The sequence below is a fragment of the Protomyctophum bolini genome (genome assembly GCF_963924005.1).
Source record: "Protomyctophum bolini genome assembly, chromosome: 2".
Classification (NCBI taxonomy): domain Eukaryota; kingdom Metazoa; phylum Chordata; class Actinopteri; order Myctophiformes; family Myctophidae; genus Protomyctophum; species Protomyctophum bolini.
The window spans coordinates 13,135,762-13,163,302 of record NC_137863.1 but is presented as its reverse complement, the minus strand read 5'-3'; the positions used below and the strand labels follow the sequence as shown (position 1 = coordinate 13,163,302).

Genomic DNA, 27,541 nt, shown 5'->3' with positions numbered 1-27,541 from the left:
ACAACTTTAACCCTGGCGTCCCTATTTTGGGCGCAAATATTACAAATTGTTTGTGGTCTTGTATGCCATTTTCGAATGTTTTCCACCCATGCAAATAGTGATCAACTGTTTAAAACAGCACTAGTCAAACAGCTAAAACGGTTCGATTCTTTTTAGCTACCGGTAAGTAAATCTGGCCAACTGGATCAATTCAATGTAGGCAACATTGTCAAACCCTCATGTGAACCCATAAACCTAACTGAAAAGAAAAAGAAAGTCCATAGCTTCACATTTTTCTCTTTATTCACTATTACCACCTGCTGCTCATTTCACCTTTAGGCCTAACCTAAAATATCTGCCAACAATTAAGAGCAATTTTATAACAAAGATAAAATTACTTAAAAATGCATCAACTGTACAAAGAAAAAAAAATCCCTCTTTACACATAACATAGGACAATGAGTGCAATGCAGCATTTCAATAAAATCAAAAATGAAATTATTCTAAAATTAAAGTTAATCTGTAAATCAAATCAAACCATTTAGGCTATATTCCACAAGTTTTGATTTGGGGAAATTGCATGCACAACCAGAGAAGGCTAAAAGTCTGTTCAGTGGGAAGATTTAAAATCAGTTTGCAACATTAATGATCATCTCATCTCCTCCAGGAGGTGTCCCATGTGAGACTGCACTCTCCAAAAATATAAAATAAAAAGACAGTAATCCTACAGTATGCACAACAAACAAAATACCTACACCCGATAAAACAAATCCTGGTTTCAGTAAAGCTCTTGTTTTGCACATCAGGTGAGCCCATCCTTTATCATGATATTACAGAATGTGATTGGGAAATGTTGATGCCTTTTGGTTAAATGAAGGTGTGCCGACCTGAGATCAGATTCTAAAAATGTCTTCTACATCCTGACAGTTTTCATTCTGACCTGAGATCAGATTCTAAAAATGTATGTCAGTCGCTCTTCGATTAAAAAAAATAGCAGACCTACAAGCTTGTAGCGCGCCACTTGGTGGCACGCTATGAGCTTGTAGATCTGCTATTTTTAAATACCGGTAGCTAAAGCATAACGTAATGCTAACACCAGAAGGGGTTCCTGCCTAAAATGGGTTAAAGCTGGACAGTGGAGCTGTACACAGATACCGTTTCCATTGAACTTGATGTAATAAATAAAACTTTAAAATGTAATGTTCAGACTGTCAATACCATGGTCACTAGGTAGCTCCAATCTTCAACTAGTTAGAGTTGAGGGGGAAAACAGGAGTGGAGAAGAGATCACTTAATCACTCATTGGCCTATGAAATGGGGTTAAAGGACATTCTTGTTGACAAGCCTTCAAAAATCCCCCTCATTGCCAACAGCTTTAATTGGAAACATTACAAATGCAAGTTAATTAATCTGTACATTGCAGCCAAACGTGATTTGCTGTGTCAAATACAGTGTGCATGTCAGGAGGAAAACACCTGAATCAAATCTACATTATCTGTCCTGAAATTTCGAAGGTTTTCTCATTGTTAACAATGAATCTGGTTTCAAAAACACCGTTTTGTGTAGTATAAAAGAAACACAACCTGGCAGTGATTCCGGTCTCTGCCTCCAGCAGCGGACAGCCAAAGTTGGATTCAAAGTTAGCATCTCCTCGCTAATGGTGCAAATATTGAGCTGGAGTTGTCTTCAAAGGCAGATGTGAAAAGCTCCTTTCATGTTTTCTTTTTAACTAGGACTTCATGTCTTTTCATGATTGATGTGGTGAGCAGAGTATAACGCACGCCCCATTAAACTTATTATTGGTGTACATAATGATCCTTATAGCCTCATGTAATGGTCAAAGAAAGTATAGATATTCTTGCGGCCAAGTGATTGACAAACGGGGGGAAAGGCAGTTCTCCCAGCCAAATGGGTAATGATTAATAACATGGTTAATGCTGCTTGCAGTCTACAATCTCAGCATCCGCAAGCAATCGTCTGCAAAACAATAAACTGTCAATCATTTAACAAACAAATGCACCTGAAACTGGACCAGACAAGCGAGAATCAGGAGTCGTTGCTGAAGATAAGAAAGGCACAACAAAAGATCCTGAGGTACAGTAGCCATCAAAACCGTTTGGCGACACCATAAAGCTATAGCTAAAAAAAAAAGGGGGGAAAAAAAGAGAGAAAGGAGAAAACTATCAAACCAATCCACCATGCATACACCTGACAGTGATGAAAGAATGCACTTGCTCTTGGTAAGTGGAGATCACCACCCCTAACTGCTGGGAATCCAGGAGACCAGGAACTAGACCATCGCTTGAAAATCGATCTATTTTCAAGAACTACACCATTGTGCGACAGTGTATGAATTAGGCTTCAGGGTCACTGGCTGTGTGCAAAAAGGAAGCACATTGAAGAGGTAATTGGGTCAGAGTGATCCAAACCTCCCTATAGCTACCACAATGCTCAGTACTGAGTACTCAAGAGACTGGCTCTGTGAAATCTTTAGAAATGTGGACATACAGTTTATTACCTCAGCTCCTTGACTGAGACCTTTGCAACCGCGCTATGAGAGATAATTCAGGAAATGGACAAGAGCCTACTAAGAGCATACTGGTACTCTCACGACCAAAACAGAGCTGAAGGTTTTGATCAGACCTCCAGGAAACACTGTTCCTGTTCACATCCAATTAAATCAAGAGCCCTGCCAGACTGTAGATCACACAAAATTCAACAAATGAGCGATGCAAAAAAAAAAAGATATATATATCTTCCGTGCCAAATTAAGCAAGTCATTAATACAGACGAAAAAGTGGATTTCTGTCAGAATGCATTAAGTGCTGTATTTATATCATTTGACGTCAGACTATTATTGATCAATCCTGTACTCGGTTCGGCCAAGAATAGCAGCATAAATAAATGAGAGTCAAGAAGTCTATACTTCTGCACAGCATGGTCATTACAGCGACTCCCAGAGAAAAACATTTACGAAAAGACGAGGAAGAATGGCGTAAAGGAAGAATGTCTTACATTCTGCCTCCAACACGTAAAAGCCACCCTCACACCCACTAGAACCATTGTTCTATCCCTTTTTTGATACTGTGGCTGAATTATAACCCCCCACCCCCAAAATAACCATTCCCTGAATTTGTCAAAAAAAAAACAAGGAAAATATAAAGTACAGAGAAAGTTAACGGCACAAATAACGAAAAAGATAAAAATAAGGTGGGTGCGTGTGGTTTTGAAGTGTAAAAACAAATAAAGGAGAAAAAAAAAATCACAATAAAATAAAATGTTTGCTTCAGTCCCTGGATAGAGTTGAGGAAGTTTGGCACATTATTGTTTATCTGAAGTCCCAATGTGGCGAGACATTCGTGGTTGGACTGAAGGCAAAGGTGGTACCGACAGCTGGAAACCACAGTTGGACGGGTAGAGGAAGATTAGAGCGGAGGGATGTCGGACATCACATTAAGGAGGGGATGTGGCAGGCGTAGGTGGTCAGACAATGGCATTGGTGCCACGGAGGCCCACCCCGCGGGCAAATTGCTCCAGCAGGCCGGAGATGGCACCAGAGGGGCTGGGTGCTGAGGACTTGAGGCCCACAGTGGTGCTGTAGGCTGCCAGAAAGACCTCCCGTACAGCCTCCAGACGAGCCTGCCGCTCCGACGGTATCGGGCACCTGAGGGCGGGAGAAACACGGAAAGGAGATAATGTAGGTGAGGAGCACTATGGGAAGCAGCACTATGAGGATAGACCGTTTTAATGTGTTAAGAGGAAGGATAGCAATGATGGGGCTGGTGGTAAGTGGTGGTGGGTAGAAGAATCAGAGGGAAAATGATGAAGAGGCATGAATTGGAGAGGAATCAACAGTAACGTGGGATGATCATTTAACTCATTTATCAGTGGTGCTAAATATTTCCTGTCAAGGACCACAAAATTATATGTATTTGGCCTGAAAATATGTAGTTCCAGGGGCCTCCCCAGAAGCAAAGATTTGAGTTAAAAACGTTCGCTCTGAAAGAATATACATTCAAATATATATTCAAAGATTTGGGTCACATTTTCACAATTAAAAAAAGAATAGCAGATCTACAAGCTCATAGCACGGCACCGAGTGCCGTGCTACGAGCTTGTAGATCTGCTATTTTTCAATAGCTAAAGTATAACATGATGTTTAAAACACCAAATGGTGTTCCCACCCAGAATGGGTAAAAAAAAAAAACAGATGGGTATAGTGAAGAATGGAAATCAGACATGACAGACAGGAAACGCAAAGAAAAGCAACTAATGTAAAATGGATGGATGACTGCACGTAAAGAAAGATATCTGTTGGGAGCTATATCTGGGGTGGCAGAGAATGTACTCGTGTGTTAACAATCACAGAGCACAAGCTGTCAGCATGCTCTTTCTCCCTCGCTCCCCTTCCTTGTTAACTCCAAATAAGGATGGATAGATGCCATTTGCCTTGGCGGGACACGCTCAATTTGGCAGTCGACCCAAGCAGAAATGAAACACCCCCAGCCCACCCACTGCAAGTTGGGTTGATATGTTTGCCATGATATGCAGATATACAGTATATAAAATATATAAAGAACACTCAAGTATGCTATACGTTGGTGTATGTAAGCGTCAGTTACATTTGTCATGGTCATCTTATGTTCATTAGGGCGATCCTAATCTCTAAAGACAGATTCTGCTAACGGCAACATCTGTCAGCGCTATTGCCTTTAATAAAGTTATCTCTTTGAGTGCCAGGAATTAATTCATTAACCAGTGCTAAGGTCTTTGCAGTCAGGTCCTAATTTTAAGGCGAAAATTACCCCCAGGTTATAAACCGGAAGTGAAAATAGGCAAGATAGCAAATTTAGGAAGAAAATGTGTTAACCTAAAGCATAGAGACAAAGACATTGGCTACGTTTACATGAAGGGTGATCATTCCGAATAAATACTTCTGAATAAAATACATCCGATGTAATGTTTTTTGCCGCAAGTTTACATGGGAAATGGTCATTCCGAACGAATGTTTACATGGACGTTGCCGTCGGTGTGATATAAGCCATGACACATGTTATTTCACCTGAAACTACGCCATCTGTTGGACACATAAAATATAGGCAGTTCATTCAGTAGCCTATGTCTCAACAATACATTAGCCTACAGACGAAAGACCATACTTTGAAATCCCATCATTTCATCTCTCGCTCGCTGTAAGCACTGGACCAGAGAGAGAGAACGCGCGCGCGCACACACACACACACACACACACACACACACACACACACACACACACACAAAGCAGTAAAACATCGCAATGTGGACCCTGTTGTAAACAAGTGTAATGCTTAATTGGGTCGTCCACTCACAGTTAACAGTCTTTGTATTGAGTTTGTGCTTACTGTGCAAACTGTTAATAAATATTTCAATCAATCAATCAAAAAGCATTTATCAACTTTTCGCTGCGTGCCTCACAAGGCTATTGGATTTATTTGTGCTTCGTCTTTGCACAATGCACGTATAGGCATACATTGTGTAAGTAAGAGCTGATCTACAGGCTGACAATGTGCCCCACATAATAGCGTATTCTTGGGACTGTGTGTGTGTGTGTGTGTGTGTGTGCGTGCGCGGGCTGACGGCATTGCGTTCTCTCTCCACTGTCTTTCTGTGAGTCCCCGATGCACTATATAATTTGAAAATGATCAGTGATCATGATCAACTCGGGACGGTTGGATCTTTGAACACTCACAGACCAGGGGGATCATCAATCATCACTGCATGCTGCAGCCTGCTCCACGTTTTTTTGGGGGGGATTTCGGAGCTGCAAAATGCAAGAAATAACGCACTCTATGTGCAAACTCCTCGGTGCGCCTTGGAGTTGGAGCGCAATGGAAATGAGCATGCTCAGAAAGACCAGAATGAACTTACATCCGAAGCAGTGTATACATGAGTCCAATTTTCTTTCAATCGCATTGAACATCGGAGTAATCCGGCCAGTGACATCGGAATGGTTTTGAAATCGCATCGAGCGTTTTCATTCGGATGTAAGTTTTTGTAGGTGTTTACATAACAACGTTTAATAGGATTGAACTTCTATTCGGAATGAAAAGGGGATTTAACTGCTCATGTAAACGTAGCCATTGGAAAGTGGCCTATTACCTGTATACAAAACTGTATATCCAAAAGAAGACCATAAGTGGGATTTCAGATACGCATGTAAATATGGCATCAAACAAGAGGAACTGTTGGTATGAGAACACAAACATTTCAACTGACAAAACAGCGATCTGGTTGCTGAAGCATATAGACAGATGTACTGTACGCAGGGTTTCCACATCACCACGCTAACAGCAACACAATCTGTGGCACCAAAGACAGAAAGGTATGCACTTCTCTGATTTTATGTGCCTCATGATCATCCACAGAGCGCCTTCCTATAGATGAGTCACTCTCTAGACTCTACTCGAGAGCGGTACAGTATCCTCTGTCTACCCACACATACACACCAGTCCATTCCAACAATGGTTCTACCTGTTGGCTCAAATGCCCTGCTCACACCCCCCTTGCAGGATAAAATTACACACATAGGGTGGCTTAGTGCTCTTAACCCCCCACTGAGTCATGTTCCTTTGCGAGTGGGGGGAGGTGACCAAAGAAGGTGAAAAAGAGTAAGGGGCAACGGGTATAGGAAAAGATACAGAAATAGTTGACGGGAGTTAAGGGGGAGGGGGCAGAACCGCAGTGTCACTCACATGCGTCCGCTGGGCCCCTCGTCCTGGAAGCTGAAGGGGAGGGGCGAGTCGTACGCGGCTGCCACAGAAGAGGACGAGGAGGCAGGAGGTGGGAAGTGGGCATGGTCGTGAATGCTGCCACAGCCCGACACGATCTGCCAGCTGCCGTACTCCGTGGAGAGGGAGGAGCCAGACCGTGCGTACTCCGCCGCTAACCTGAGACGTGGTGGAGGGACGATGGAGAGACGACAGAGAGAAAAAGACGGAAGCAACGATGAACAAGAAGTAGGGAATGGAGACCGACAAAACAGAACGAAAGAAAGAAATTATTGAGAGAAAAATGAAGAAGAGCGTGAAGAACAGGAGTCGAAGTGGATAAATAAATGGAGACAAAAAACGCAGAAAGCCAAAACAAATTGAAGAGGGTAGGGTCAGGGTTCAACCGTGTCCAGGCAACAGGGTCATGAGGTCAGTGGGAGGGCTCTGTGGCATTGGGTCCGTGACCATAAATAATAAGTCTTCTGGGAGCAGTATGTTGACAGACTGCATCGACCTGTGGATGCGCTACCACACTCCTGACCGCAAACCAGTCTCTGGTATATGCAGGGCAGCAAGGATATTATACAGAAAATACTGTCAAGTCACTAGACTTGACAGTATTTTTGCAGCAAAAACTATCCTCTACTGAAAAGTAGACACCATCCAACAACACACACACACAGGCACAATCCCACACTTTCATTACAATATATTGCTATGAACTACACTGACAAGCCACTGAGAGAGATCCCTCTGTGTACACACAGCCTGAGCATGCCCTTCGGTCAGGTGTAATATATTATGTTTAAGGTTGGCTAATTTCGGCTTGACATTTGGAGGTCACATAAAGTGCAAGCAGACATGCACTTAAATCAATTCCCACCGTACAATAAGTTAACGGGTAAATGCTGAGTAGACAGTGAGTGAATGCATGGACAAAGACCGGCACACAGCAATCAAGAAATGACAGGCAAGATAATAATTCTGTATTATACTGCAATGTTCACCTTACCACTGCTGCATTATTATTTATAAAAAGTACAGTATATATTGTCGCTGTCGGGGAGAAACCATAACATTTTCTTTAATAAAACAGTGCTATTATTGAACATCCTTTAATAGGTTTTTACAAATATTGAACCAATGAAAAGTATTCAAAAGCGCTTATTTCTTTCTTTCTTTAAGATATTTTTGGGGCTTTTTGCCTTTATTGACAGATTAACAGTATTTTGACAGGAAAGGGGGGGAGAGATGGGGGGAGACACGCAGCAAAGGTCGTCGGGATCGCGACACGCTGTCAGGCTGGATTACCAGCCTACGTGCCTGGACCGCTCGGCCGGCACAGGCCTTCAAAAGCGCTTCTGACTAAACCCAAAAGGACACATTCAAGTCAAGTATCTTATATAAGGCATATATTTAAAGTATTGCGTTGTTCTAAAAACATGTTTTTCTTTTTTTATTGCCCGAAATGTTAATATTTTGGACATAGCCGGTTTCTGCCCGACAGCAGAGATGTAATGTATAGCCAAGCCATATATTAAGCATATATGGTAGTATGCATACTATATGGCAGATACTGAAAAGTCAGCTCAACATGTATACAGTTATATAGATGCTATTCTTTTCTTATTTCTATTGATTTGTTTTGCAGAAAGGCACACAGGGTGTGGCTGGTGGAGAGGTGGCTCAGCCACTTACATGCAGTGCACTGACCATAAGTGAGTTGTGAGGAGAGCGGCAATACCCGAGTGAAGAGAGGAAGACTGGGAAACAGAAGGTTCCGGTTCCTCTCCTGGTCTATATAGCAAAGTGTCCCTGAGCAAGACACTTAAGACGCCCTAACTGCACTGTATTAATAGCACTTGTGCACTGTTCCTAATAGTTAGGATCAGTTACATGCAAAGGACAAATTTCAAGTACCGTATATGTATACGTAAAAATACACCAAATTATTATTCAATAATATACCCTCTCTCTGCCCTAGCTTTCATGTCTCTACACTCTCCCATCTAAATAAAGCATTGAAAATGCCAAAAAAAATTAGTTTAATTTTTTTTTTTTAATCACACCCGTCCAGGCGTCCATCTCATTCCGGCCAATCAGAAGTTGCGTCCTCACTTCTGTCTTCAATGTTTGTGTTATGCAATGTTTGTGTTTACACGAACACTCAAACTTGTCCATTCATTGTCAATGGCATTTCATTGTTTCACAGTTTGTGAAACAATGAAATGTCCAAAAGCTGGACATAGGAAAAGAGGAAGACAGACAAGAAAGTAACACATAAATCACCTTCTCCCAGGGACGGCCAATGGGCTGCTGCCGGTACGTGTGGCACCCTGCTCCGATTGGTTGGAGGAGGAGGAACTGGAGGACCTGGCCTCACCGAGGGGGTGGAAGAGGCGCTCCTCGACAGGCGTGGGCTTATACCACACCGTCTGTGGGGAGGTGGTGGTGGTGCCTTTTCTCCTGCATGGGGAGAGAAGCACAAACGCACCGTTGGCCACAGTCACCGCCCAAATTGACACTAATTAGCCCACGGACCCCCCATTTGAAAAGATATGCCAGAGACCCGCATAAGAGAACATTTTACAGCTCTAGCAGTGATTCTCAACCATTTTAATTTCAAAGACCCTCAGTGCTTGGGAAACCACTGACCTACAGAAGAGCCGCTTGGTTCTAAAATCTAGGGAGTGACAAAATCTATTTCCTTTCAGTCTACTGTCCAATCAATAAAGGCATAAAAGCCCCAAAATAAATCTTCAAAAAATAAAAGATTTTGTCTGGTGACCATTAACAGTATTAAACTGACTGTGAGGAGGTACAAAGCATATGAACTTTAGTGTAATCACTAGAACATGACCAGTCATTTGAGGCATGGTGTTATGCTGACCAGCTGGAGGCCTGGGGCTGGCATGAGAACGGGTCCACAGTGTCAGTGGTTAGGCTGGAGGCGCCGCCCCCCACCTCTTCAGTGATGAGGGAGAAGTCGCTGCTCAGACTGGTGACACTTCCCCGGCTCTTCGACTCTAAAACAACCACACAGCATTACACACACAGTTTAGTTAGTTTGCCCTTTTTATTCCGCATGAAGACGACAAAAAGTCTATGCAAAGGCAACCTAGAGGTGTATATAGTTGAGTCACAGCACCCTCTGGTGGATACATTTGTGGACAGAACTAATTACTATATTACATAGCCTAACAAGTTCACTAGTACTACATAGACATTTATTACATAATCGCCTGATCGCAATTATTTGTACAGTAAACTCCTGATGAGTTACAAAACATCTTTGACATAAATGTACTCTAGCAAACACGTCAACTCACAGAATAAATACAAAAAAAAGCAAACAATGTGGCATCAAAGAATTTACACTTTTATTAAATGTGTACATTTAATAAACGTGCACATGCTTATGTCCCTCAGTGGTTAGGGTGGCATGCTAATTCTGCTGTTGTGGGTTCAACCCATCAAATGACTGTCACACATGCTCAGCATATCCGTCACTCTAGCCCCTTTCCCACATGGAATTCATAACGTTGCTGAATAAAAATAAATATTCAACAAAGGCTCACACATTGATCTCATGTAATGAGATGTTCCCTATGGTGTCTGCTCCAACATGAAACGAATGTAAAGCTCATGGGAGAGGTGTCTAAAGCATGCAAAACTAAGACTAGTCATTTGATGACGATAAATAATGTTATTTGAGGATTGTCATAAATCGTCCCAGGACATATCTGGTACAAGAGGTACATTTTGGATTTTATTTTTTTCACCTGGAAAATGGCAAATGAGTGGATGAGTGTGTAAAACGAGGAAATAGTAACTCATTAAAACGTCTGCCACACTAGGGACTTTTAAAAATAAATTCGCACTGTAAGACTTCCAAGTTGTGTTCTGTGGGTTGTGTGTGTAGTGCGAGTGTTCATGTAACATGTTGTCTAGTGTTCTTTGTCTTGACCCATGTTATTTCTCTTCCTTTTCACTCCCTTCAGACTGCACTCCGGGTCAGTGAAATAAGTGGATGGGGGCGCACTACAAATACCGAACCTATGAACCTAAGCAAATCTCTGAAGGCTGCAGCATAATCTAACCACTGCTGCACAATTTCTTGTCAGCGTGGGACCTCTGTCGGGTCTCTGCTCTACATTAGAGCCTAGGTCTTCGGGTAAGCCCGAGATCCGAAAATACCCGGGGTCCGAACCGACCCGGAGCGGGTCCGGTTCCGAAGTGACTCCCTGCCCGGGTCTTTTCGAAGCAGCTCCCGTATGTCTCGGTGCTTGGGTAATGACTACAACCCGAGTGGACCCAGCGATTGGCTGTTTTTGCAGGTCTATTTCGGTTCGGGTTGGTCAAATCGGACCCGTGAAGACCTCTAATGTACATTTAAAGGGTTTTAAGACACCTTATTGTGATTTGATACTTTTAATAAAATAAAAGAATGTGGCTCCTGTTACCACATTACTCAAATACAGCGTATTATGCCGATTATGACCATTGATGAATCATGTATTCTGTAAACTTACTCATCTGGCAGAGATCCTCCACGGTGAAATCACTGTCTTTGAAATGAGAGTTTTTTCTTCTGTGAATAAGAGGATGATGAAAATAGGATGATGAAATATGTAATACATGAAGAAATACATAATAAAAGGGGGAAGAGCAAAAAGAGAAAGCAGGGAGAGAGAGAGTAAGATCAAAAAGAAGGGGGAAAACAACACCGTTGCTTGGTTTGATACAGTTGGTCTGGGACCGTGAAAGCCAATTATTCACCACAAAGAGTGAATGTGTGTGTATCAGAGCCACTGTTCAAACATTAAAGAGTGGCTGAGAGGCATAACAAAACACCGCGCCCATGACGAAAAATGTTTATAAAGAACAGGCTGTGTTCCATTTGAAACGGTTAATTCACTCAGTCCATAACTAATGGACTTCACAACAAAGACTACAAAATAGAATAGGAAAAACAGAAAGAAAAAAACCCCAAAGAGCAGCATTTACAGACGGGCACGAAATGGACATAATCAGACATAAATATAGATTTAGACAAAAAGACAAAAGATAGAATTAGAGAGGAAATGGGACAATACAGAACAAGCATAGTTAAAAAAAAAATTGAAGTAGACAGAAATAAAGAATTTCATTTGAAAGATCAGAATAAGACAAATAGAATAGAATTAGATTTTTCTTTTGTAGAAACCAGCGCAGATCTGAGCACAGGAATCATCTCACGATTCATTAAACAATCGTATCCTGACAATCACAGCATAAGAACTGTCGGGTTGTTGATAAATCTTGCGGCTGAATTCAGCCTAAATAACACAACACATAATAAGGCTAAATAACACAGCCTTAAATATTCTTGTTTCAGAAGCCTCAGCCATGAGTTTACAGCACAAATATGCGGAATACGACCCCAAAAACTACAGAAAGCCAATAAGAAAGAGAAACGTCTCTGTGTAGTGGAAAGTTTGCTCCCCCAGTCATCTCCACGTCTTCGCATACACATTTGCATACACAGCACACATCAGAACGACACAGGATTCGACTTTCTACTGTACGTGCATATATTGGCACAGCGTGGAACCTGCAGTACTCCAGTGTTTGCCAATGGAATTTACTCCGCGAGTGTATAAGCTTTGTCAAACTAGCACATGATTTACAACAAAATGTAAGTCGTGATTGGAATACATTTTGTATTCATTTAACTCATTAAGAAAACTCAGCAGGCCCTGGCTTGAAGACATGTCCGTACACTGCTGTTTAGCTGAATATAGGAGTTCTGCATCCCCCATGACACCATGTTTATGAAAGATAGCTGGCTGTCGTAAACTGAATGTTTATAAAGTGATAGTTTTGATTAATCAACCACTGGATGATGGCTACAGAAAGCACCTGTGCTGGGCACAGGCGGCATTCGACCATCGGATTTCCCTCCTTAATGGGGTTGAATAGAACTCCAGAAGATAGTACCGACACCGTACCTAAGTTCTCAGACCTTGTTTTTCATGAAAAGATTCCTCTCGCATCTACGAGCACGGATATATCTTAATAGAGCCAGATGATCTGCTATAGCCGTGATCTGAAGGACTGTAAAAAGCCTGTTTAAATGGGATTGGTTATGGAATGGATTAAGCATTTAACCTATAACCTTGTAAATATGATTTAAATTGCAATTTAAATGATTTAAAAAACAATCTGGAAATATCCTACCTATTTATTAAGCATGTGACACATAATCGATGTATTGTACACCTTATAAATGTGAAAATGGAATATATTCATGTATTATTTATTCATTTATTTAGTTATATATTTTTTTAATTAATACATATGCTCAGATATATGCCTATCAGCTTGTCTGATTATGCATTTGTACATACACAAACTGAGACCTGATGTGAGACGCTTACTTCAAAATGACGCAACGTGCATTGCGTATGTATGTAGTGTCCACTGAGTGAGTGAGAAAGGAAGGACATACCTCTGTTTTCTTACAGCAGAGAACTTCTCTGAGACAATGTGCTTCAAAAAATTGAAGCAAAAAAAGAAGATCTGCCAGGGGACAAAAAGACAGTGTGATCTCAGACAGGATTATGTACGATGTACATGGAACAGCAGTGAATAAAATAAAGCCTACGTATGAATCAAGCTAGGTCTCGTCAAAAAGAGCTCTAAGCTTGGTAGTAGTATGAGAGCTTGGTAGTAGTATGAGAGCTTGGTAGTAGTATGAGAGCTTGGTAGTAGTAACTACAGTCTATGAACTCAAGAGTATCAGCAAAGATGGGTAAAATATCCAATGCTTAATCTTGACAGTTACCGTTAAGGAGATTTAGAAACCCATCTGAGTTGTGTCCCAACAGATAAACATGTTCCCCAGATGAATGGCTCAAGGACATAGCCTCTGAGAATGTAAATGTTGCTCACTTTTCAGTATGTTGCACACTACTTCCTACGTTGGCCTTGCATTTCCATTGGGGAGTGCTTCGTTTGAATTGTATACCATATGTCTCGAGCAGTGAGGGTCTCGTATCCAACGTCTGGCGGAGGCCAAATTTTTGTTACAAAGAGCTTAAAAACGATTTATACTTGGTCACGACAGTATCCCCCACCGAAAAACACTTAACTTCATTATGTTTGGCTTACACCTAGAGGCCATTGTTCTTGTAATAATGACCCTAACAAGATCTACTTGTTCATGATTGCAGTGCACTCACCTCCTCTCCTTTGGAGAGTCGATCTGGCAGCATGTGACTAGAAAATTGACAGAAAATGAACAGGTTAGGTGACAGGTATCACTCAGAATAGCACTTCATTTTAAGTGTTAAAAGAAATTAATTCAATGAAAATGTAGTTATATATAAATGTAACCAATTATGTTTAATTTACTTCTGTGTGTCTGTTTGGGTTCAGATAACAGCATTTAGTGATATTATACTGATTAACTGATAACTGAACAATGACAGAATTATCATTTAAAAAATGATTAATTGCTGCCCTAACACTCATTCATTTACGTCAACAGTGCATTGTTGTTATAATGTGTCCCCACTGACCCATGGCGATATTCAATAGCATAAGAAAACAAAGGATCCATCATCACTGGCTCCTCAAAGATAAAATGTCATACTTTTTAAAATGAGATTACCATGACTTTTTGGCCAGTCTAGACTAAAGATTCTACATTACAGTAGTGACTAAATCCTTAATGCATCTTTACAAATCCCCATTTCTCTCATCTTTTATTAGCTTCCACCTACTTTTCCTCCACACACAGACACACACAACCCCCTTCGCTGCCTGGCCAGTGTCCCAGGGGCTTGGGAAGTCCTGCTCAGTGCTGATGTATAATTACATGGGCTCGCTGGCAGGGGTTTTTCTTTTTTACAAAGGCGCTTAAATTGTAGAGATACACGCTGGTCATCATTAAGGGAGGGAGGGGGGAGAGGGAGAGAGAGAGATAGAGAGAGGGGGGGGGGGGGGTGTTGGGGTGAGGTACTTCCCTATCCCTATACTCCTTATCATTTCATTAACAGTCACTTCTCAGTTATGCATCAGAGGCCTGCCTGGCGTGTCACCAGCGTGACTCTAAAGTATTCATGCCATTTAATGTTTGGTTATTGTGAGGGGATTGTTTTTACCCAAAGAGGAACCAGTCGTAGGCGATGGTCAGATAGAGGATCTCAGCCGGTTCCAGGCTGGCGTGCACAGCACCATCCTGTGAAAGAAGAGAAAAAGAAAAGTCAAACATACATTTGATACCGAGGGGCCAATTATTATCCATGAGATGCAACGCGTTCACTGGGGTTGTGGTAGGAGATGGCGAGTCGTCATACTCAAAACGCACTTTAACATGAAAACGACTTGCCTATTTACAACTGTAGGATTTTATTTTTTAATGAAGGCACTAACCTCATTAAGGTCAAGTGTGTTTGGAATGTTAAGTTGATTTGTGTGAAACCAATTTCAATATAGCATCACTGTAGGGCAGAAACTGTGTATACCCATATTTCATATTAAATAAATGAATGCCATATTTTATACTTTGTCATATGACAGTGTCAAGCTAAAGTAGCAGAAATAGCCATTATACAAGCTCTCCTGTTCTTACTCTGCCTGCATCTTCTCACGGAAACTACAAAATGGTGGAGCACGCACAAAATAATAAACAATAAAGTTGATTCTGTATTGCAATTCTTTAACCAATTAAAATTATTAAAAAGATCTCATGATAAAATAACATCATTGTTGGATCAAATAGAGAAAAAAAAATCAATTTCTTGAGAAGTAAAGGTTTTGGACATAAACTTTAACTTTTTTAATGAGGATGGAGAAAGACTTACTGCCCACAGGGAGAGCCTGAGCAAGGACACAAAGAGAGGTGTGCGGTCCCAGCCTGATATGCAGTGCACCAGGAGTCCACTTTTATCTGAAAGAGGCGCAGGCAGGCATGTGATTAAGATCAATTCTGACCTGAGATAGTAAAAATGTCTGTTTGAAAATGACAGTTTTCTGAAAATGCTATGTTTCTATGTCAGTTGTTCGATTTTTCAAAAATAGCAGACCTACAAGCTCGCTATGAGCTTGTAGATCTGCTATTTTCCAATAGCTAAAGCACAATATAATGCTAACACCAAAACGGGTTAAGATCAATTCTATGAATCAGTGATTTTCAACCTTTTTGAGTGAAACTCAAAATCGCAAGACTCTACTATATTCAGATGAAAAATCAGCTATGTTCAGTTTGTTCACAAAACTAAAAACACCTGTGTTAGCGCCAGGTTGAAATGTTTAGGATATGGAATTCACCTCTGTATAGGTTTTTAGTTGTATAGATGTATACTGTATTTTGCAAAAATAATGTCTCAAAATCCAAAGGCACACCTGGACTACTCTCACGGCACACCATGTGGGAACCACTGCTTTAGAGCATGAGTCATCAAAACAAATATTCACTTGTTGAAGCTTCAAAAGAGGTAACATCTGCCCATGTGCTTACAGTGCTTTTGTGCTAACCCCTTGGAAAATGGAAATATTGCCTCATTTCCACTGGGGACTTTCATATTAACAATGAAGTGGAAGGTGTTTTGGTTATGTAAGAGGTAAATAAATAACTGTTGGATAGAAAAGTGTCCCCCATGCCATGCTTTGCTTCATGTTCTCATTTCATTTGCAGATTATATGCCACGTTTGCATTCTCACCCTCGAGCCACCGGTCAAAGACCTCTGTAACATTAATATATTACATACTACATTATTAATAAGGGATAGTGGGCCCTATGGCCCACAGTGATTCTGTCATCTGTAATTTCTCCTGGGAGAGAAAGCATGCCCAGGGAAACGGATGCCCAGGGAATTTGCATTACAAAGTAAAAAGCTACCTTTATTAACCATGCACTCTACATAAACAGAACTGAGAAAATCAGTTTTAAACCCCTGAAACTCTGTTAACAAAACAACAAAAAGAATGTCAACAACTACAGGTTTGGGCCGCTACACCGATGTTATCTAATATCTATTGTACCTGTGTGTCTGCTTTTGTGCACATATGGAGATCTCTAGCATACCCGTGTCCCTTTTATGGCCATATACTGTATTATGGAGGCCTCTGTATCTGCCTGTCCTTGTCCCTTTTATGACCATATATGGGCATAGCAGTCAGATCTGTGGCTCTGGACAAACAGACAACCAACCTTATATGCCTAAATTGTACCCCATAGTGATGATTTGATTGGCTGAGCACGGAATGTGAGAATAAAAATCACACCCATGTGAAGTGAGGTGCGCTCTTATCAATCATAAATATATACATATATACACACACACACACACACACACACACACACACACACACACACTATATAATACCCGAGGTGAACTAAAACAGTTCGAAAAGTCGATTTGCTCTTCCACATATGACGTAAATGATCCTTTCATTGTCAATGGCATTTAATGCCACAAAAAGCTGATTTGTTCAGGCACATACGACGTAAATTCTCCTTTCATTGTCAATGGCAAATGCCATTGACAATGACATTTGCCAATTGTGATTGGCCGGAATGTGATGATGTATGATGATAAAAGCGGCCCTCATTTCACACGGGTGTGATTTTTAATAGGATATACAATATAAAGAATAACATCTAAATCATTCCCAGATGTGAGTTAACACGTTAACGAATAGAATCGAACTGAAGCACATCGACTAAAGCCTAAAGTGCAGCTAGAAACATAAAACTCAAACTCCTGTCTACGTACCATCACTGTTAATGATGTGGAGCAGTAGCTTCAGGTAGTTCTGGGTCTGCTCCACCAGGTCCCATGACTGCGCACAACATACACACAAACACACAATGTATGTAAATTGCTAGGTGATGTTGAAAACCTGTGGACTACAAAACGATATATAAAGCATGGCACCTGCAGTTCCATTGAGTGACCAACAGATGTCACTGACAGACTAATTATATTTTAGGAGGCAGATGTTTCTAGCTGCCAGTTGGTGTGGTGGAATTTCCATGAATAGAATAGAATAGAATGGAAAATAATTAATAGAATAGGTAACCTGGTATTCACTCCAGTCAATGTTCATGTTCTGGGTAAAGCACGCGGGGATTGTCAAAGGAGCATCAACGTAGTCCTGTGATAGAAATGGCAGAACGGTAACATACAATTTTATTAGATAGTGTATACGCATAGATATTCCACTGTTATGTTCTTAGCTTACGTATCATTCTTGATGTTATTGCTCACTGTAAATCGCTCTGGATTAAGAGCGTCTGCTAAATGCCTAAATAATACAAGTTAACAGTCTCATATGCTTATTATTGTCCACAAACCTGATTCCAGTTGAACACCAGTCCCTCAGCTGTGTAGTCTCTGTCTTTGTAGTCTTTAAAGAACTCACACCCTGAAAAAACAGACGTAAACAAACTAAACATGTCATCATCAACATCGAAACTGCCTTCAAACAGCCAAACGGATGAATTAACACTGTGGATGTTATTGTAGGCTTAAAAACTGAATAAAAACACTGCATGACCAAGACAAAAAGGTGGGCTAGTGTCAGCGATATTGTTTCATGAATAAAATACAACTGACCCTGACTTTTGATTCAAATTAAGAGCGAACAGGAGTCACCTTACCTGGGTAAGGCACGGAGAGCAAGGTAAAGTCTGCATAGCGTTGGGCCTTGTCAACCTTCTCAGAAGATGTCACACTGTAAAAACAGATAAGTCAGAGGGTAAGGGACTAAGCATATAAACAATATAAAGTATAAGTATATAAGTAGTTGAGAGGGAGAAAACGAAAACAGGAGAAAATGACACTAGCTGGACAATTCTTGATCAGAAATTGGTGCAAGCACGCACACACGAACAGTTATATAGGGAAAAGGTCAGTCTCACACACTATTTTTACTTACTTTAGGCCAAACTTGACCTTCTTGTTTTCCACCATCAGGTCACAGATGTTGCGCACCGATAGGTAACGCAGCAGCTTAATGTCAAGACCCCGCACCTTGTCAAAAAGCTGGGTGTCCCCATTCCTGTAGCAACAGAGTTGGAGGGAAAGATGGGGACAGCGAGAGAGAGAATGAAAGAAAGAAGGAAGGAAAGAAACAAGGTATGAATGAATGAAAGAATGAATGAATGAATGACTGAATGAGACATTCAACATGGTTCTTTTACCTGGCTTCACTGTCTTCTTCAGGGACCTCCTCCGTATCATCACTACCCCCTGTTAACAGAGGGAAAAGGTTCCTGGTATACACGCATACACAGATTGATTTTCACAACAACGTCACGTTTACTTTGGGTTAGGGTTAACTGGCAACCCTGGTTTGGGTTTGTTTTGGTTGTGTTGCTTTAGCATCGTTAGCACAGTAGCTGGCAGTAGCTAACATTCAGAAACTTGCAGCTGCAGCTGATGAAAGTGCCCCGAAACGTGGAGAATATTCGGCAGAATCTGAAGAAGAGTCGTCGCGCGGCGAATCTTCTTAAGAGTCTGCCGAATATTCTCCACGGTTTGCCGACTTGTCTTGAGAAGTCGGCAAAAAGAGTAAATCCGCCGAGTGTTCTTGTTACCTATTATCTATGGGACAGTTGGACATATTTGCACCATAAGGTTTAAATCAGCAGCAAACTGCCAAGAAGATCTGCCTCACGCTCTTGTGTTTGTTAGCTTGGAATCCAGACTGATTCGCTCAGTTCAGCTGACTTTGGTTTTGTTCCAGTTTGCTTCAGTCTGGCAGTCTTTCATTTGATCCTCCATTTCAGAATGTCACCCGTTACGTAGGCATGCTGATTGGATAGTGCCCAACAAATCACAATAAAAAAGGAAGTGGCTTAAATTTGATATTGGAAGGCTCAGATCCGTTACATCAGAATCCTAGGCGCCTGGGTGTCCGAGATCTAGGCTTGTGTGTCCAACAAACATAACAACAGGGAATTTATGAGCAATCCAATATGCAGAGAAACATGGATATGAGATAGGCGTTGTGTCCCACTGTCCCACATTCATAAAGAATCAGCCAGGGATTGTATGAAAAAAATAAAAACAATCCAGGAATAAGAATGGCAGCCAGGTGCTATCCACCACCATTGTTGGAACCAAAATTGCATTCATTATAAACCATCCCTTCAAGGACAATGCCTGTCCTAAGAGTCCTCTTAAGTCCGCTTGACAGCCAAGCACTGCTGCACCCATTCACACACATCGGCAAGCACACACACACAGCTGAAACAAGCCCACACACGTCTGATTTGACGTCCCCATCAATGTTAATTCAGTGTGCGTCTGTGTGTTGTACCTGAGAAGATGTAGTTATAGCCTGTGCGTCCATACAGCTCTCCCCAGCCAGCAAGAGTGGATGACCGACAAATGTGCTGTGAAGAGAAGTAAGGCATGAGACTGCTGAACAGCTGTTGTTTTTATTACTCATATCAACATGTTTCTACACCAAGCAATAAACCAGTTGGCCTTGTTGGGATCATGCTGTTGTGTCTCGTCTTGCGGTGTGCAAAAGAAGTGAAGAGATGACTAATGAAAGTGTAAAATGTTTTGTCACAGGTTGGCGTTTTTTACGTATTTACACATCCATGGTTACTAGTGTTTCCGGAGCAGAGGTTGCGAGTGGAGGTTTGTGGTTTAACAAAGGTTGAAAGTGCAGGAAAAGTGGCGAACAGACAGACAGCAGCAGCGTCCTCTCAGCGTCCTGCTTTATGACAAATAATACTAAATGGATAGAGAATGAATTTTGTGTACATGGCTCCGTATACAGCTACCCACGCCTGTTAATGTCTCTTAGTATAGAGCGTCCCAGTCCCACCCCCTTTCATGACGACGACAGGCCCAGGAAATAATTCCCCATGCTTTTTTCCCCATAGACATTTAAAAAAGATCTGTAAGCCTCAAACAAAGCCTACTCGGATCGTGACAAGACATAACAAACAAACACAATATTCTGGGCATGGCGGGGAATTATTTCCTGGGCCTGTCGTCGTTGTGAAAGGGGGTGGGACTGCGCCACTCTATAACACTCTCCACGTGGCACATGATTTATTTATTGTTCTGCTCGTTAAACCATTCAGTTACAAGTCCTGTGGCTGGGTGGAGGTGTTCTAGAGGAGCCCACTCCATCAGGAAAGAAATGCCTGTCCTCAGAATTGAATGGTTACTGAAAGTTATTTTTTTTAGCGTGACTCTGCAGTTGACTTGCCATCTATTACCAAGTTTCCATTAAAAAAGACGGCAGGGCCATGGCAGGCGGTGCAAGGTCGTGCTGATTTATGCCTCCCTTTTTCCACACAAAATAGTACCCTCTTGCTCTAGTCCCTCCCAACGGAGGAATTGGACTTTAAGGAACTTCAACCCTTGTTCAGGACATACTCCGTCTGACTGTTAACTCCAACTGGAACTATCCATTCTAAAGCTACTGTATAGAGCCCAGCCAAATCAGTTTCTGGTAATATTAAGGCAGTTTGATAACCATGGATTAATTTCTCATTCATAACAATATAGTTTGAGCGTTCCGTAGGGTCAGAGTGGGGCCAAATTGTTATCCCCTGAGCCTACTTTAGTCGGTGTCCTTGTATGTGGAAATGACAGGGACTCCTGTGTGGAAATGCCGCTTTGAACTTGTTTTAAGATGTTCAGACTATTTTTTGTTTGTTTGTGGTTGTTGTTCATATTTTATACTTTTTGAAATATTTAACTGACTGACATAACAGTCCAAACTCCACATTGGAGTCGTGCTGTTCCCATGTGGGGCTGTGGATCCACATGATATTGATTTTCTTATTCATTTCATGGAATCTCATGGAATCTCTCTTAACAAACATGGTAAAAGTTGAATGAAATGACTAACAGTAAAAAGGCCATACCTTCCCATTGTAGAGGATGACAGGGCATACAAATCTTCCTCTGCAGCGGGCCAGCTTGCTGCGATTCACCAAGTCCTGCAGCTTAGTGATCTGGATTGTGCTCTCAAATCTACACGCAAAAGAAGATCACCATCAGCTCATCAATTGTAACTTTTTTTAACATGTTAACTAAATTACCTCTTTGCTCAGCACATGCTGTACCAAAATGTAGGCACATGTATGCGGAGACTTGAAACAACAGCAAAACGCCGGCTGTTTACTGACCTAACATTACCAAGTAATCAATCAATGGTTCTTGACATCTGCAATTTAGGTCAACAGTTAAATTGCTCAACGTTTAGCTAAGGCAATACATCATAGGTGAATAACTGATTAATTGCTGACCTTTTGCTTATTTTATTTTTTTAATAATTTATAGTAGCCAATTATGTTTTACACCCGGGCCATCTGGGAGACACACGCCAAGTTTGAGGTTGTTCGGTCAAACGGTGCCCAAGTTATGCCTGGGACACACAAACACACAGGTTTCGTGAATTGATAGGTGAATGTGGTAAAATGCACCTATGACCACCTTTGGGGGTGGCTTGGATATTTTCCAGGCCTGGGGAGCATTTACACCTGACTTATGTGCTATCCATTGATCCAGGACACAGATTAATGCCTGCCGTAAAAGGAGCCTTGTGTCAATAAAACTATGAGCTACAAATAATGCTCTATAAAAACATCTTTGTAAACATTTTCTCAACACATAGTGTTTCCATGAAAATGTTTAGATGCTACAGTATAAGTTTTCATCAAGGACACTTTTACAGCATAGACCCCAATTCTGGGCAGCAGTGGTTCAAGGGGTAGAGGGAAGGGGCCTGTTTTGGGTTTTATTTTTGGCTTTTTCTTCCTTTATTGATAGATTGATAGTAGACCGACAGGAAATAGGGAGAGAGATGGGGGGGAAGACAGGCGGCAAAGCCCGCCGAACCCGTGGCACGCCGTCAGGCTGGCTCAGCAGCCTAGGTGCCCAGACGGCTGAGCTAACCATCCGGGGAAGGTTCCCTGTTTGACAACGGTGTGTGAATGAGCTAACGTAACTGTTAGTTAGCTCAATCACATTGCAGGGTTTAGGAGAGCATACATGTGTTTGGGGATGTTGTTGAAGGTTATGTTATTTCGTCAGCTGACACCCAAGCCATGCAACGTGTATTTGATATCTCCGACACAGACGCACTGCCCAGGCTAGCTAGGCTAACAACACACTAATGCTACAGACAGATCTGGGTGCAACATAACTGCTATTGATTTCCTGAGGACAGTCTGGAGAGAACACACAGACTTCGGCCTGATCACTCATCATTCGACTCATTTAACTTTTGGTGTTTTTTTCTCTTTCTCTGGTTCCATAAGGATATGTCCACATGACTTCTTAAGTCAAGTTGTAAACATTGAGAACTGTGTTGACGAGAGGGGAGGCGTAGATCGGACCACCAGCAATTTTAGTTGCAGCGAATAATAGTGTTTTTTATTTACAAACCTAGCTCAGTTTAATCCCATCCACGGTCCTTTTCCATTGCAGGAAGGTACATTTAGGGTCAAATGTGAAATCTGAACTAATAATAAATAGTCAAAACTAAGCTGGAAATTAGTACATTTTAACTTCGACGTCTGAAGGCTGCAGTGCAGTAGGCTACCATTGCTAAACAGAGAAGTCAAAGCTAGAAGAGAATGGAAGATAGTGTGTACACAGTCCAAGTAGTTGCTTACTCGACAGAGATAGAAGAGAGATGGAAGATAGTGTACACAACCCGAGTTAGTTGCTTCATTGCTCTACAAGAAGCATAGGACTAGATTTGCTGAGATTTGTTATCCACAAATCTCAACTCTCGTCACCATGCTCTCTCTCTCTCTCTCTCTCTATACTTGACCCAGTAGCTAGATGGAACTTGTTAATGAGAAGTGCCACTGTGCCAGTACCACTCTACATATCCAATTCAATTACAAGATCTGGCTATGGCCTAACACAAGGTCCTCTGATTCAGAGAATGAATTTCCAAACAGCACTTTTCTCAGATAACAGACCATGGCTGAAGTCAAGTTTTAGCCTCATAGGAATAAACCTCAATTGTTTCATAGAACAGCAGATGCTCACTGGTAAAAAAGAAAATCAGCTGTGGTAGTATGCCACTGGACACTTTATTAGACACAACTTCCCATTTTCAGTATTCATGTGGCATCATATGACAGATTAGTCATCTTAACACTCAGCTGCCTTGAAAAATCAAATATGTAAAGCTTAACTAACCAACCATTGCTTTCTACAGAAAATAATTACAAGATGAGTGACGCTAAGCAAACAACGGAGAAACTGGTAACCGAGCTGCCTGGACTTTGTATTGCTCTTGGTCAAGGAGTGGGGGAGGTACCTAGTATCTCTCTGGAAATCTGTGCATTCATACTCCAGGTAGACTATCTGCCGGGGGTAGTGGCCGCACACCTCTCCATTGGGGTTGTGGATGACACTGTACTTATAGTCTCTGCCAAAGAGCTCTAAGCAGCGATTCTCTATCGCATCCACCTGAGTAAACACAGAAGGAAAAGTTATTGTAGTTATTGGCTTAAGTTAAAGTACACAGTACTTTTCTCCACCTGCAGGAGAAAACACGATTTGAATTGCTTGGCTAAATATAACTGTGCAGCAACTACATGGTTCTGGTAAACCCATATTCGAGGCATTTTATATTTGCCTGCTGGGATGAAGAATAAAGGTTGCTGGTGTTGCATATTGACAAGTTGCAGGTTGTTTGTTGTGACAGGGTGATGTTTCAGGTGGACAGTAAAAGAAACACCACCAGTCTTGATGATTAACGCTGACAGTCAAACAGCACTCCAATGAAGGACCCCCACACTTACCCGAGGAGTGACTTCTTTTGCCCTGTACTGAATCTTTGAAAACAAATCTATCAAGTCCACTATTTCCTCGCTTTTTCGGAATGACAGCCCGGAGGCCGTAAAGCTCCCGGAGGGGGAAGAGGCGGCCATCATAGCGCCTCGACCCACGGCGGCGTGCTCAATCCGCACTCGCCCTCCTTCAAACACCGCAGCGCCTTGTCCTTGGGAACGGGAGGACCGACCAGGCCATCCCTTCCCAGCCAGTTTATTCCTGACTGCCCGCTTAAGGGGGCCGGAGCCGGGGAGGCTTCCCGAATTCAGGGCACCGGCGAACTGACACCCTCCACAAACGGTCCGTCAGCCAGCCTGCAAGGCAAGCCAGCAGAGTGGAAACAACTACCAGCTGGCTAACTGGCTAGCTAACGTTAGCTCCACCTCAAAGCTGTCTTGTTTAGTTGAGATTGGGAAATAAAATGGTGAAATAAATCCACTACACGGCGAACATAGACGACTTTTCACGACAGGAGATGTTTAGTCCTCTCGGACATTCCTTCTGGTTGACTGACGATTAGTACAATCCAGCTATAAGCACCGTCACCTGACGGGAGTCAGGAAACCTCCAGGACTCCTGGCCTGGTCACGTTTTCCTCCTCAATGTCACGTCTCCATGCCTACCCCGTCAACACAACGACAACAAAACTACAAGACGGTCGTTGTATGGTGGTCGGTGTGCGTAGCGACAACACCCTCCAAAGTGTATTCTCCGATATGGAACCAAATAAACAGGACTGTGTGATGTTGCAATCACTTGTAGCTGGTTCAAGGTAGACGCGAGCGGTAAACAGGAAGTGGATTATTTCACGTGACAGACATCGCGCCCACTTCCTTAAGTGACGTAATGTTGATAGTCTTCCTAATGCTGCGTTCACATGGGCAGATGCAAAAGATGCAAAGCTACCATACACCGTGTATTTGTAGCTGTTGTTGCGAATGCACTGAGCACTTACTATGAGACCTAGCAGATCCTGTCTGTGTGTCCGTCCGTGTGTCACGCTTTTGTGCCCATATATGGAGCTGCTTTGGGGACTCCTTATATAGTTATGGCTGAGTCATGGTGACATGACTGTGATGGCGTGGTCCAACTTGTGCCCGTATATGGAGCTGCTTTGGGGACTTCTTATATAAATCTTAAAAAAACCCAAATATGTACGACAAGGAAATGTTTCTTTGGCCTGAGTTGATTCAGACTGTGTTAGTTAACCATATATAGTTTTGAAGACTATATTTTCTATGTCCAACTTTGAAACACAAACATTGTCGGTTGTCCTAACACAAACATTGAAGACAAAAGTGAGGACGCACATTGTGATTGGCCGGAATGAGATGATGTATTATCATACATCAGATAAGAGCGCCCCTCACTTCACACAGGTGTGATTTTTAATTGCGCCCATAGGTCGCATTTACTATGAAAGCGTGCATTTCCCATCAGTTGGTTAGTTTGTCACCCAGTCATGCCTCGTGACATCATGTGACATCATCAGGGAGATCAAACATCAAACCCTTAGATATATATACTGTGGAGATGACCTGTTCTTTGACTGATACCTATATGTCCATTTAAACTCTATATGGGCCCGCCCCAAAGTTATTAGTGCAGCCGTGCCGGGCAGCCGGCGAAAACTAGAGTTCTCAAAAGGGCCGAAAATTAAACCCTGTACACTCAAGACATAATGCCCGAGCTGCCACCCTTAGATCTCCATATATGGAGCTGACCTGTTCTGACATTTCATATGTTGAATCAAACTGTGTACACTCAAAACACGCTCCATATATTAGTCTACTTGCCAGCCCATAGAGCCCCATTGTGAACCCGGACATGTTGAGTACACCAAGGTTTTATGTTAGAAATGTTGAGTATGAGTCCCCAACATGTAGAAACTGCCGGATGCATAACTTGCATAATGTTGAGCAATTTTCATAATTGGCATGACCATACCATTAACAACCTATAGAAGGCAAAATATTCAAAATGTCATCATGCTTTATGTCATGGGTTCCCAAAGTGGGGTCCGGGGACCCCTAGGGGTACTTGAGGGAGTTCCAGGGGGTACCTAGCTCAATTAGAGATAGTTAGGAACCAAATGGACCCTTATGGGTCTGTAACTCAGAGAGTGTATACAAATGGAACCAAATGGAGTTAAATTAACAGTGGTTTTACAATATAAATTGGGGTACCAGAGAGAAATGCTATTAAATTGTGGATCCGTAGACTAATGTATTCTGTGAAACCGGGGGTCTATGAAATTAATATGTTTCGGAATCACTGCTAGAGCCGTAAAAAATTGCCGTGTGGGGGTCCCCAGGGGGGTCTACTGTACTGTATCTATACTGTCACTGTACTGTAGGCTAACACCCCAAATCATGCAGATAATATGTGTGTGTGTGTGTGTGTGTGTGTGTGTGTGTGTGTGTGTGTGTGTGTGTGTGTGTGTGTGTGCGTGCGTGCGTGCGTGCGTGCGTCTTTGGCCCGGAGATGTCATTGATGAGCTTCAAGCAAATTGCTATAGCTCCCCTTTCGTCAGGTAGTGGGCTGTTATATCTTCCTCCACCTCCTGCATGCAGCGCTGTAACCTGTTCTTGATTTCCATGCACGATTGGCTATAGTGTTTCCGCAGCTATACGGGTAAAGGGTCGTTTCCAAAAAATAAAGATATTTCTGGCTATAGCTACAGATGATAAACTTAGGACATATACTTAATACTTCTTTATTGCTCATCTCTGTTTACTGTGATATTATTATCAGAGCACATTGTGAAAAGGTATCTTGCTGTAAAACAGTGGCTGCATTCCTTCAGCACCATGGACAGCGACTACTCGCTGTCTCTCTAAGTGTGTGTGTGTGTGTGTGTGTGTGTGTGTGTGTGTGTGTGTGTGTGTGTGTGTGTGTGTGTGTGTGCGTGTGTGTGTGTGTTACGGCCGTGTAAATAATATGGGAAGATGTTTCAAGTTAATCAACTTCGCCTTATAGTTTGTGAATTGTGA

At 42.0% G+C, this 27,541-nt stretch overlaps 1 protein-coding gene across 2 annotated transcripts; it reads right to left on the bottom strand.

The window, feature by feature from the left end:
* Window positions 1–260: 260 nt before the first annotated feature.
* mtmr14 (myotubularin related protein 14) lies at window positions 261–25,327 on the bottom strand. 2 transcript variants are annotated; one of them, XM_080782705.1, is made up of 19 exons: window positions 24,518–25,327; window positions 24,031–24,182; window positions 21,617–21,725; window positions 20,044–20,119; window positions 18,923–18,971; window positions 18,658–18,780; window positions 18,380–18,453; window positions 18,074–18,144; window positions 17,800–17,874; window positions 17,493–17,559; window positions 15,578–15,663; window positions 14,876–14,952; window positions 13,952–13,988; window positions 13,219–13,289; window positions 11,261–11,319; window positions 9,619–9,754; window positions 9,018–9,194; window positions 6,711–6,905; window positions 261–3,643 (listed from the first exon to the last, which is right to left on the bottom strand). In XM_080782705.1, the coding sequence occupies exons 1-19, from the start codon at window positions 24,647–24,649 to the stop codon at window positions 3,463–3,465; spliced, it is 1,947 nt and encodes a 648-aa protein (XP_080638831.1). In that variant the 5' UTR covers window positions 24,650–25,327; the 3' UTR covers window positions 261–3,462. The 2 variants fall into 2 exon arrangements, with proteins under 2 accessions (XP_080638831.1, XP_080638832.1); XM_080782706.1 differs by lacking the exon at window positions 6,711–6,905.
* Window positions 25,328–27,541: the final 2,214 nt, after the last annotated feature.

Excerpts from the sequence above, each read along its gene's own strand:
- mtmr14 (XM_080782705.1), bottom strand. The coding sequence starts at position 24,649 with ATGATGGCCGCCTCTTCCCCCTCCGGGAGCTTTACGGCCTCCGGGCTG. Across the intron at positions 20,120-21,616 it reads TCATCCTCTACAATGGGAAG|CACATTTGTCGGTCATCCAC; the intron begins GTATGGCCTTTT and ends TTCTCTTCACAG. Across the intron at positions 11,320-13,218 it reads TCTGCTGTAAGAAAACAGAG|AAGAAAAAACTCTCATTTCA; the intron begins GTATGTCCTTCC and ends TCTTATTCACAG.